At 35.4% G+C, this 13,410-nt stretch overlaps 1 protein-coding gene across 1 annotated transcript in view; it reads left to right on the top strand.

Moving 5' to 3' along the window:
- The window catches only part of sema5a (sema domain, seven thrombospondin repeats (type 1 and type 1-like), transmembrane domain (TM) and short cytoplasmic domain, (semaphorin) 5A), a 117,416-nt gene extending 111,247 nt beyond the window's left edge, over positions 1-6,169 (top strand). Inside the window, 3 exon segments of the mRNA XM_043226895.1 lie at positions 650-694; positions 1,874-2,085; positions 4,903-6,169. Coding sequence (XP_043082830.1) covers positions 650-694; positions 1,874-2,085; positions 4,903-5,022 — 377 coding nt within the window. The 3' untranslated portion in view covers positions 5,023-6,169.
- The last annotated feature ends 7,241 nt before the right edge of the window (positions 6,170-13,410 follow it).

Below are 13,410 nucleotides of genomic sequence, written 5' to 3' on the forward strand. Positions count from 1 at the left end.
CCTCTGCCCTGTCTAAGTGGCACGATCGAACAAATGCATTACGCTGATATGTTTCGTGCAGCATTTGCATTCATACATTCGATACCTGAGATACATCCGACTCCACAAGTATTACAAACTCAAACACGAGGGTGCTAATTGTAAGAAAGAACATTATATCTGCTTCACTGTGCTTAGTTCTCTGGTGAGAACTAAGCCACAATCTACATTCACCCAAATGTTAACGTTCTCGTCTTTAAAATGATGAGTTATTATGTGATCTGCTGCTTTTTATAAACTGAAATAGCTAAACGTATGATCGTCAGGGGAGTTATTACCTCGCTTACGGTGTAGCGCACGGAGTGGATTTTTAAGGCCATTCTGTAAATCTTGTGTAAATATTATCTGGCCTGCAGAAGCCCTCTTGTCTTTCTCAGAGTAACATTCCATTGCAGCTCGTTAGAAAAGTTTTATACCTCATTTACTTCCATTACTGGTCATAAAAATGCATCGCAGGTGCCACTTTCCTTATTCAGCTCTTTGAATTTTGCGATATGTTGAGTTTGAAATTCATTTGCTCTAATGTTCTGAAACTTCTAAAGATCTCATTTATCAGCCTGATGGATTCATTTCACTGTTCTTGATTTTTTTTTTTCCTGTTCTCCTTCAGAAACATCTGTTGCACGTTCAAGTCAGGAGGAAAGATGGTGCGGAGGTAAGTACTCTTATAACACTCTGTAGGGGTTTATTTTGCAATTATGACCGGCTAATTGTACATTATCCCCTTTATTATTCAGCTACTTCCAAATAAAAAAGTATATTGACATGAAATATTGATTTGAGTCAAAACTTATCCTTAAAGCTTAAAGCTTCAGCTAAAAAAAGCCAAGCATTTTTTTATCTTTAAATTAGTTAGCCAACATTTACACTACTGTTCAATACTTTTGGAGTGAATTACTTTTGGAGTGAACTTTATTCTGCAAGAATGTAAAAAAAATTATTAAATCGGACTATGAAGACATTTATAATGTTACAAATCATTTCCGTTTTGAATAAATGCTATTCTTTTGAACTTTCTATTAATCAAAAAGTATCACTGTTTCCACAAAAATATTAAGCAGCATACGTGTTTTTAGTGTTTATTCATCACCAAATATTGATATTTAATCATTATGCAATCATTAAACATTTTATTATTATTATTATGTTTTGTATCAGGCATTCTTGATCAGACAAACGTAAATTTGGTGAACATGGATATGGAAGCTGATTACCAAAACTGAATAAAGAAAAAGTAATTGCGACTGTATTTGTGAAATAATTATTTGTTACCATTTTTATTCAGTGATCAGGCTTCCATACATAGAAGACTATACTAAACCCAAATGTTTAAACATACAGCGGTACGTTTAAAAAATAAAACCGCCAAAGTAATTTATATAACGAAAAGTGCGCAGAGTCATACATTAGTAGCAGCGATATGTTTCCTTTGAACATCAATGAAATATAAATTTCATATGACTGTTCAAAGTCCAATCACGACCAAGTATTCCAGAAAACAACATAATTCCAGTTGCCATTTATCCAAAGTGCGTGAAAACTGATGTTCAGTACCCTGATTACAAACGCAACGTGCTCAAAGCTTTTTGGGACCCATTAAACAAATGTGCATTTGGAATGGCTCGTCACTGTAAAGTCCTTCCATTTATAGCAATTAATGGCCGTTCATGCAGACTCGCAGGGCAAAAACGACTGACTGTAATTTACTATAGTGTTTAATTGGCTCAGGTAATGGATAATTGATATCCTCTGGCTTCAGGATCAATGCTCAAATCCCCAGCCATCATGCTTGCGTCAGATCATTTAGCCATTAGCCGTTTTCCTCTCTTGCCAGACTTCAATGTGTTCCACATGATCGCCGTGGGCCTGAGCAGCTCCATACTCGGCTGTCTGGTGACCCTACTGGTGTACACTTACTGTCAGAGGTACCAGCAGCAGTCCCATGATGCCACTGTCATCCACCCCATCTCCGCTGCCCCGCTCAACACCAGCATCACCAACCACATCAACAAACTGGACAAGTACGACTCGGTTGAAGCCATTAAGGTGGGTGTTATTCCCTCACGCGATCACCGATATGTTATTCACAGGGGAAACGGACGATGGAGTTAGTGCGTGGTCTGTGTGCGAATGTGCGCGATGTGTCTTGTGTCTAAATCAATTCATACATTCATACACTGCTTTCTCATAAGTGCAGTTTTGATTCAGTTTGTATACTCCGTTCGTGTACGATTGTCTCAAACGAAATCAGAAAGCAATATGCAGCTCATGTCAGTGCATTTCTGAGAATGTTATTGTTGTTAGTGAGTTACTTTAACCCTGAAAAATGAACTTTTCTCTTAAATGTAGTTTTTTTTTTATTACGGAATGCTTTAAAGTTATGCAGTGCACTTTGAGATCTAGGCACATGGATCATTTTTTTCATAAGCACAGCGAAAATAAAGCACGCCGTCATTTTTCACATTTAGTCAGAAGGACAGTTAAGGCTTCATTAGACTTGAATGTACAAGACTCATGACTAATTACAGAAAGTGCTTCTCAGTTATTGCTTGTTCAGACACTTTTGTGAAGTTGCATATTTCATCAGCTGGATGCATTGCACAAGAATAGCATCACTTACACAACATCCCAGCTGAAGGGTAATGTAGCAAATGACTCTTTGTTTTACTGTCCTGAGACTGCATACGTTCACTCGCCCGGCTTTCTGCTCATGACAAGAATGAATGAAACTTCAAGGCTATATAGTATTATTGCTGTGCTCAACTTATTTGTCATACTGTTTTTCTCTTCTTCTGAATGCTGTCAGTTTGTTGTTGTAAGTATGGAATATATTTTCCCGTACAGGATCCTTAAGGTCAACATGACATCAAACTGCCCCTTTTTTCTTGAAAATACTTCATATTTCTTCGAAGTGAATTGAAAAGAACAATTTGGCTGATGTCACTATGTTAAAATTGAAAATAGTTTTAATTTGAATTTTAAGCACATATTAAGATATCGTCCGTCGAAAGTCCACAAATGTCAAAAAGTTACACGAAAAGAAATCCATATAAAATAAGTCGTTTGATTCATGTCTTCTGATTAAATGGTTTGTGTAATTGTATTTATTATATCATTTTGTGCTTTTTGATGCAAAAAAAATGGTTGCATGGATTAAAGAATTTTTTTACATTTAATTTAAACATGAAATATTTTTTAAACAAAAGTTGGCAGCAAAATGTGAATACGTTTTTGATTTGGGGGTAAATGATCTGTTCTATGTAATCAACGTTACTACAGTCATAGCTATTATGAATTTATTATGAATCATAACGCAATTCAGAGTAAACTCGACATTAAATCTCTACATCACAGTCAAAAGTTCTCCTAAAAGGTTTTTTTTAGAACATAGAGCACCACAACTGACGAGAAACTTAATTCTGGTTTGAAATAACCTGATGGATGAAAACCTTTTTCTTTTTAATTATTCTGTTTGACTTTGAAGTCTGTCATTATGGAAGTAAAATTGGTTTGCGAGGGCCGTTTCATGTTGACTTTAATGATAGCTTCACAAACAGCCAAAAAACGACAGCGTAGGCCTTCTTTGCGTCTCCTGCTGCCCTGAGGATGATTGTGCTTCATTCCTCTTTTCAGCCTGACGTTTCCGTTCTCTTGCCTTTGGACGAGCACCACATTTGCCAGCCTTTGTCTTCTAACACTGGTGTAGCGCGAGGCCTGGAGATTTTCTACTAACTCTTGACCGGCATTACCATCCTCTCCTCTGACTCTCAGACCTCTCGCGAATCCCCTGTCCTTCCCCTGACCCTCGTGTACGTGGCAGGTGTGCTCGCCCATTCTTTCTGTCTGCATATGTCACCAGCATTTCTCCTATCATCCCACAAAGCAGATACTCAGGCTTGTGAGAAGGCAGTGTAATTTTGGTGTCGTGATTATGGCTGTCTACCACCATTTTGTTGCATGCATTTTCCCCCCCGTCTCTTTTATTCTCTACCTTGTAAATCGGATTAATCTTTTCTTCTGAATTATTATTTTGCTTGCTTGTCACTGCCACCCCACTGAGCACGGTGTTGGCTTACAGCTTTGTTAGTTCTTTTTAACTGTTCTCTCTAATTATCTAGGAGTCTGAATAAATAGTCATTTGTTAATTAAAAAAAAAAAAAAAGAATATTTATATTTAATTATTTATCCTTTTTAATATTTCTGAACCTATGAAAAACAGAATAAACTCTTACTTAATTTGAATTAAATTAATTTCAAACAATTAAAACAATTAATTAATTTAGATTAGTTTGACAGCACTACTATTTAGATTTATAAACCTTGTTTTAAATATTAAAACCTGATTTTTATTTTATTTTTTTTAAATGAACACATACTGTATTTGTTTCTTTTTATTATTGTAATAAACATTTTATAATATACTTTTTGTATAAACTGGCTGATACAGAGCGTAACCATGTTTAGCATATGGGTGGCAGAAACAACTAAAAACACATTTCTGAAAAGCTTTGTTTACTTTGTTATTTCCATCTGTCTTGATGCTGTGGTGTTTTGACTGCTCTTTTTATTATTCTGTGAATGATACTAACTTTTCTGGACGTTTTTTTTTTAAGTTAGTAATGTATAGTCAGCCAAGTGAATCAGTCCTTTGTTAAACCCTCTTCATGGTCTGGCCATCATTCAGTCTCAAAGCAAGATTTTTGTTCAGATTTTCAAGTGATTTGTGATTTGATTTCTTTTTTTTTTGCCTAGATCCACAACCCCAATACAGTCTGACCGTTCATCCATGCAAACAAAAATCAAGTATTTTCCATTTCTGTTCTCCTATCTCCATAACTGAAAACATTTTTCTCTCATCCGCAGGCTTTCAATAAGAATAACTTGATCCTGGAGGAAAGAAATAAGTATTTCAACCCTCAGCTAGCAGGAAAAACATATACCAACGCATACTTCACTGACGTCAACACTTATGACGACTTTTAAAAATGGATCTGTGATTCCAGTCATCTTCACCACATTAACTTCAGCACCTAGTGATTTTATTTTTGCTTCTTTTTTTTTTTTTTTCTCCGATAAATAAGAGACATTTTACGTGGGACCATTTTACCATCAAAAGCCAATAAAGCTGTACAGAACCATTCTCGCAGATAACAAGGACATCATGCTCTCCAGTTGTGCGGACATCGTTAAATAAAATTGAACTATGGTGGACAAATAAAGCGGGCGATTTGATTAAACCGAGACGCCGATAAACTCTCGCCTCAGAGACGGCACACGGATGCTTTGCATGATTCTCATCTGATGTGTTTTGCTTTATCGTTGCTTCATTTATTTGCATGGTTGGTCGCATTCCAGTGTTACTGGGCGGGGCCTGTGTCCTAAATGGGTGGAGCCTTCTTGGACTGCTTTGTTTCCTGTGCCGAATCAGAAGCCCCTGTGCCTCGCTGAGGACCTACGGTGGTCTCCAGCGCATCTGCCTGCCCTATCACGGGGTTTTTCCGCAACAGACAAACACAATCCTTATGTAGATACCACAGTCTATGAAAAAATGTGTTCATGTATCTTTCAATATGGGGCACTTGTTAGTCGAGCTCTTAGTGGTGGGAATCTCTGTGTTTTTGTTGTAAAATACACTTTTCATGACGCATATGTCAGTGTAGCTTTTATAGATAAGTCGATTCTGAAAAGAAAAGTGTTAGTTTGTTTCAAAGTAACCCTGTTCGGTCACCAAAACAAGACTTGTCATATTAACATTCGTCTTTATGTGGTGTAAGGTCTACAAAAAAGAGAGAATGTGAAACGCTACAGGACCTTTTTATGTAAAACATTGATCAATTGAATATTATCGACATGTTTCTATTCGTTTAGTTGTTTAATAGTTCAAAATTTCATGGGAAAACAAGTATTATCTGTAAAAACAAACTGCTTTTTAGCACAAAGAACTGCTTTTCAGCTTTCATTTTCTTTTATTTTCAAATATTTGAATGAATTTACTTATAAACTTAACCATCCATCCATCCATTATGGAGAGGTGTTTGGGAATCCGCTTTTTCAATTTCTACTAATTCTTTTCTACTTGTAAAACTTTGTTTGCTTGTTTTATGTGCATAAATTAAAATTGCTTCATATACCTCACTGTGTCCAGTCTATGAAATGCTGCATGTCGATTAGCTGCTTGAATTGACTCATTTAGTCAGGTCGGGTTCAATGGAAAACACTGATACTTTTAAAAGAGACATGTATGATTATGAAACTGAGCAAACAGAGTGGATTGTTTCACGTCAACAAATGCACGCGTACAGCCATCCACTGTAACTATGACAGTGAATTACTCTCAAGGATTTGTTCACTTTCAAATTAAAATTTCCGATAATTTACCCACCCCGTGTAATCCAAGCTGTTTATGTATTTCTTTCTTCAGTCGAAAATAAATGAAAGATTTTTGATGGAAACAGTTAAGGATATAGTGAACTTCAATGGACTTCAAACGGTTGAAGGTCAAAATTAGAGTTTCAGTGCAGCTTCAAAGGGCTGTAAACGATACCAGGCGACGAATAAGGGTCCAATCTCGCCAAACGATCTGTCATTTAAAAAAAAAAAAAAGTGCATGTTTTATAAACACAAGCGTTCTCCTGGAAAGGTCACGCTTGACGTTGGCGGAAGTACAGGGTCAGTGTTTACAAATGCGGAGGAGGAGGACCGTTCAAAAGTTGACGTTATTCTGCGTATCCTGGATGATTTAATATATAAAAAACCCTAAAAGAAAATGTTTGCTAGAAAAGAAAATTGTGACTTTTCATAGACTCAGTACTTCCGCTTACGTCAAGCGTGACCTTTTCACCGTAATTACGTTTTGCGAGCGTCGGAGAACAGATCAAGACGAGCGTTTAGCAATGTTTCCATTAAAAAAAATCTAAACTTCAAAGACCTTTAGCGTTTGAAAAGAATGCGCTAAATTTTACAGATAATGAGAAAACAAATGTGAGAGAACGCATTTAGGCATGCCGTTTTACTTTGACTCGTGTTTGCTGCACCAGGTGAGTTACCCAAGTGTTAATTACGTTACATTATAAAAAAAAAAAATCATTCTTTGTCGGCAGACATTTGTATAGGTATAAGCTCACTTTGTAAAATTTCCATTTTTGCGTAAAGTCTGATTGTAAAGGAGGTAAAGGCTAGACATTTATATTGGAAAACAAAAATGCCTAGCATTTATTTATTTATTTATGTTTATGTGTATACAACATTTAATGACGTAATAGCCTTTGCTCAGACTGAAGTCGTTTAAGGACTTAAATGGTGGAAAACGTCCATCTACCTATAATACAGTTTAGCAAACCTTCAAATAAAAGGCTGCAAGTCACTGCAGTTTCCGGCTGGAACGAACACTGGTTGCAGTAAAACACCAGCAAGCTATTCATTTTAGCATAAAGTATACTTACAGACGGCAGGGTGACAATACGTGCCATTTTCCAGGTTTTGGCTTCGTTCCGTGCAGACCGATCGGTGTATGACATCGGTTCCGGATGTTTTAAAATGCTCGAGGTACTTTGAATCAAAGCAATACAGAAATCCTGGCAAGGACGCGTCCTGGAAAATGGCCCGTATTGCCACCCTGCCGTCTGTAAGTATACTTTATGCTAAAACGAATAGCTTGCTGGTGTTTTACAGCAACTAGTGTTCGTATTTTTAGGCAATATAGAAATCCTGGCCAGGACGCTTCCGGGAAAAATGGCTCTTATGTCTCAGAATCAATAATATTTTCCCACGGTTCCTCGCTTTGAAAACTGCAGTTTTATAACCTCAAAACACAAAATCGCCTTTTGACGTTTTGCGTCAAATAGCCTAGAATGTGCAGTTTTGATCATTCCTATTCCTATAATTCCTATATATATATATATATATATATATATATATATATATATATATATATATATATATATATATATATATAATATACCATTTGAAAACAATTGGCCCAGCATATTCTGCTGATATGAAGGGAAAATGTTTTTTTACAGGTGGGCTTACCCATGTTTTGAATTATAAATTGCATTTTGTATTTTAAGTTTGAAGGAACAGTTTACAGTAATTAAGTTATTTTATAATATGAATCTCTAAACTTTTTATTAGAAAATAACTAATAAACTAATAATAATAATAATAATAATAATAATAATAGTCGCTAAAGGTGAAATAATTTTTAGTGGAGAAAAATGTTTTCATGTTATCTTTTAAAAACAAGAAATATCACGTAGAAGCTGTGATGAATTCTGTGATGCTTTGTTGCATTAGAATATCTGATTTTAAATAATTCTGTTTGATCAAATGATACATATTTGATGTATAATTTTTTTCTGTGTTGTCATGTTCCCGGTCTCTTATTGAGCAGTGTCTACTTTAACTATTTTCTTAAGTTTGCTACCGCTGTGTAGATAAGAAGTTTACAAAACGAAGGTTTCTGAGGTATCTCGACGGTATATTTCTAACCATTTTATAGAAATATTATTCTATATTAAATGCTATGTATATTTACTAAGACTAAGTATATTCAAATATTTATGTGCATAGGCAGTATTTAATACACACACACACACAATACCGAGCTGCAGTTTTGAGTCTCCGTTTTTGAGTCTCCGAAATGAAATGCTTGGAAAAAGACTGTTGAATACTGAACGTTATTAACATTGAACTTGTTACTGCACAAGCAATGAAAATCTGAATTGAATGCATTGAGAGGCTGTGAAATCAATGCTGGTGCTCGGCTAAAAGCAGCGTAGCCTGTGGGGGAATCATTACATTCAGATATGGACACTGCTTCAGTCAATGCCTGAGTCAGGCTTTATTGCTCAGCCTTATTAGTGCTAAAGCATATCACATTACAAAAACAAATCACAGAATAATAAAGATACAGCTCACAAAAACATACCTCATATTTAAACCTGGTTGTGCATTAGTTGGCTTTTTGGCTGATTATCCTTCAATAATAACTGCGAGCATCAGAAGCAATTTTGGAAATAAAAGGAAATCGTATTGCTTGTGTTTTGGAAGGCTATGACTTTGTTGTTCGCTCTCGTGAAATTTATGATGATGATTTTCCTCGTTCTATTCTGCGTGTTCTTTTTCTTTGTTTTCTTCGTTTTCCTTCCTCCACTAGAATATGTTATCGTATGTGTGCGTAAATGCATTTATTTATTAATTTATTTTGAAAAAGGGAGCACATTTTGACATGCGCAAAATAATCATCAATCTCAAGTGGAAATAATGCAGTAAGCTGTTAAAAGCGAACAGTAAAGCAGTTGTTCACATTATTTATTTATGCTGCAGTGCATGCTGGGAAAGCATCGTTCTCGCCACTGGCTGGTATATTTAATAAACCAAAAATATAACACTTAACAATGGGATTTTGCTACATATCAAGCTTGTTTGTAATTATTTTTTTGTTTAATTTGCTAATCTAAAAATTTTAAATGTTATTTAATATACCAAAAATATAAAAAACATTTACAATTTTGTATTTTTTTTTTTTTTGTTAATCTAAATATTAAAAGTTTTCTACATGTTAATCATGTGTACTTTTAGATATTTTACTTTTATATCTAAATAATACAAATGTTAGTTTCCATCCTTAATAAATTTCTCTCTCATCTACAGGAAATGACCTACAGTTCCTCCGATCAGTTCTCTCAGATGCATCGCTGCTGTGTCATAAAACGCTCTCTCCACAGTTTGTCTTCTAATATTTACCAGGTAAGTCATCATTCTGACTCCGGCAAGATCTCAATGAAAAAGCTTATAAATGAAGGACACGATAAAGGCTGGAGTTTTTAACCTTATAGAGATGTGCGATCGCGTATCGCTTTTGAAAAATCGGTGAGCTGTATGGAAATCATATTAAAGAAGAAATCGAAGTAAAACAAATGGGTTTAGGACCGCACGAAAACGTTCATGGCGCTTTACCGCGCTCCCATTCTTTCACTCAAAACCTATCCACCTCAGATTTCTGTCTCTTTATGTGCTGTGTTAAAGGATGAGAACAGGAACTCGCTGTGATTTCTGTAGGCAAAAAGAGGAATCGGTGTAGAAACTGTCAACTGATCGTGAGCTTGAACTGTTGCTAGGCGGTTGAGGACTTTTGTTTGTGCCTCGTTCTTCAAAAGCCTACGTAGATTTAATTCATTTAGCTTTTTCATTTATTCACCTCGCTTTAATTAGAGGTTACGACCTCCATTATAGCAGCTGCTGTAGGGAACAAAAATGACTTTGACAGTAGTTCATTTACTCCTCCTCTTCGCAAGTTTACACGTGTACATAATGCTTTAAGTTATGTGACTGCAAAATAATTATTGCCACCTTCCACAGATTCATTTTTCAATGTCACAGATCTTTAAGGCTGTTGCGTTGCCTTTTATGCAGTGCGCTGCGACGTTAAGCGACCGTTAAGCTAAACGCTTTCAGTCATTTAACACGCATTTTCATGTTTTTTCAAACCTGTTATAGATTTAGACCATCGGGAACTGAATGTGGAGTTCCACAAGGGACTTGCTGCGACCGCTATTGTATTTTATTTTTTACTAATGATTTATATCTGGTATTGAGAAGTGCTAAATTATATACCAATGATAAAACAGTTTATGCATCGGCTAAATTAATAGCTATTTTGAATGAGGACCATTTTAAAAAAATTCAATGAATGAGTGGCATCAAAATAAAAGTCCAACGAGCTGCTAAAAACATCAAAATGACCCACAAGTATCCCACACGACTCCAGTCTATCAATTAACGTCTTGTGAAGCAAGCTTGTGTATTTTTGTCTTCTTTTTGGAGCTTGAAAGCTTCAGTTCCCATTCATTGTTATGGAAAAAAGCAACCAACACATCATTTGGCGCTCGTCATCTTTTATGCTCCGCAGAAGAAGGTTGTGCGGGTTTGTAACAGCATAAGGGGTTTGTAGATGATGACAGAATTTTTAATTTTACACAAACCGATCCTTTAAAGTGTCTTTCATTGCCGTTCTTTCCTTTGATTCAACCGGGGTTCTTCCCTGAAGCAATGTCAATGCCAGGCTGTTGATGATTGCTGTCAAAGAGGAATAATTCACTTGCTGTACTGAATACTCTAGCAATTTACAGTCTATGGCTTGTGTGCAGCACTCATGGGAAATGGATGTTAGCTCGCTCTGCAAAAGCGCCTTATATCAGTGAGATTAGCCATCTTGACTCTGACACTTCATCTCTCATGCCTTTCATGACCTTCTGATCCTCTCAAGATGGTTTCTACTGTAGTTCAGCAGCACAGCTTGCTACATTTGTCTTCACTACCCTTTCCTACTCCCTTTAACTCCGTGCAGTTCTAGATCAGCAAATTATATATCAGCAAATTCACCTAGATGCCGATTTCTGTGTTTGGCTGCTTATTTGGTCACAATTATCAGTTGCTTTTATTGCTGACTTTCAAGTTGAACTTGTTCACTGAAAGGCTGGATCAGTTCCTGGTTTGAGAATCTTTTAACAATGTTGATAAAAGTTTTATTGAAGGCTAAATTATAAATAATATGATTTGTTATTAAGAAAAAAACATTAAATCGGAAAAAAAAAGATCAAGGTAATCTTAGAATTTCTTGAATAAATGATAAACAGCCATTTGTAGGGGGGAAATGCCTTAAATTAGAAAACAATTATCTTAATCTTAAAAGTAACTGGATGATTAATAAATAATTTGTAATAATTGCTAAATATTTATTAAATTAGAAAACAATCGTCTAAACAGAAAGATTTACAATAAGGTTTATTAAAAACATTAGTTAACAAACTAAGAATGAACAATAATTCTACAGTATTTATTAATGTTAGTTCATGCTAATTTCAGGATTTATAATGCATTATTAAAATCACAAGTTGTGTTTGTTAGCATTAATGCACTCTGAGCTAACATGAGCTAACAATGAATGATCGTGTAGATGAATAAGTACTGTATTAAATGTATTGTTTGTGGTTTGTTCTTGTTACTTAATATATAAACTAATGTTAACAAATGACACCTTATTGTAAAGTGTTACCCTAAATGCTTCTTAAATAAATGTTTTTTGACAAGAAAATATTATTAGAATCAGGAAAACATCCAAACAATCCTGGGTTTCTTGGATAAATTATAAATATTAAGCTATAATGGGAATAATGCATCAAATTAAAGTTATCCGAACAATCTTTAAACCTTAATACATACAATATGTATTAAGGGAAAAAACAAATGAGCGAGGAAATCATCTAAAAAAGCTTTAGATTGTTTGGGTAAATAATAAATAAGGATTTGTAATAAGGATTTTATTTCAAACAGCATCTTAAATAACAGGTTCATGTGTGTTTTCAGAACGTACAGTTCTTGTCAGACATACTGTACGGTGCTTTAAGTTTTCTTTCATTTGCAACATATTGACAGGTTGCTGGAACATGGAAAAGCACTTGCATGCACTTATATTATAAAATAACTGGGTGAGTTTTCAAGATAGATGTGAAGCGATCTGACGCAATAACATGCATTGATGATTCAGGCGAAACAGAAGGAAAGACGTTTATGATGAAGGCTAATAGAGTTCATTTTGATTTCATGTCGCTTTAACAAGCATTCTGCCCCCATATCGCATAGCATACAATCCCTGTCTCTTTCCCCAGCCTTGACCAGTGCTAAGGTGAAGGCATGAAAATGATTTTTCCACAGTTCTTAGCAATGTGTGAGGTTGCTGATGCCACCACAATTGTTGTCACCTACTGGGAAGCACAAAGCAATTTCTCGAAAAACACAGACACGCTGAGAAGTACGTGGTGTGAGGCTTAGTGTGTTTGTGTGATGGGATTTGTCAAATAGAATTCTCAACTCAAGAAGATGAAGGAGAGATTTCAGTCGCAGGGTACGGGTCCCTCGCTGCCGATTCACTTTAAATATTCTTGACACAATAAGCAGTGCTGTCAGTCAGCAGGGCCACTGCTTAGATAGAAAAATGGACCGAACCGTATGTGGTTTATATCATCACTAGATTTGCAGAGTACAGATTTTAATAATGGCTGTAAAAGTGCCGGTTTTGCACTACGTTGGGCCCAAAATGACCACATTGAAAATCTAGAGTGTAATGTCTAGAAATAAACATTGTTGTAGGATTTTGAGATATATAAAACAAAAGGAATGCTGACAGAGTGGTTCTTTTGATTGAATCAGTTGACGAGTTCACAAAACCAAACAAAACAGAATCAAACTCTGGGTGGGCGAGCTGTTCCTTTAAGATCTACTTCATTTCTTCTTAATAATCTTAATTTTAATTGAGTAAATGATAAATAACATAAATTAATAAAAAAAAAGACTAGTGCTGTCAAACTG

Source organism: Puntigrus tetrazona, chromosome 24 (assembly GCF_018831695.1).
Source record: "Puntigrus tetrazona isolate hp1 chromosome 24, ASM1883169v1, whole genome shotgun sequence".
NCBI classification, from domain to species: Eukaryota; Metazoa; Chordata; class Actinopteri; order Cypriniformes; family Cyprinidae; genus Puntigrus; species Puntigrus tetrazona.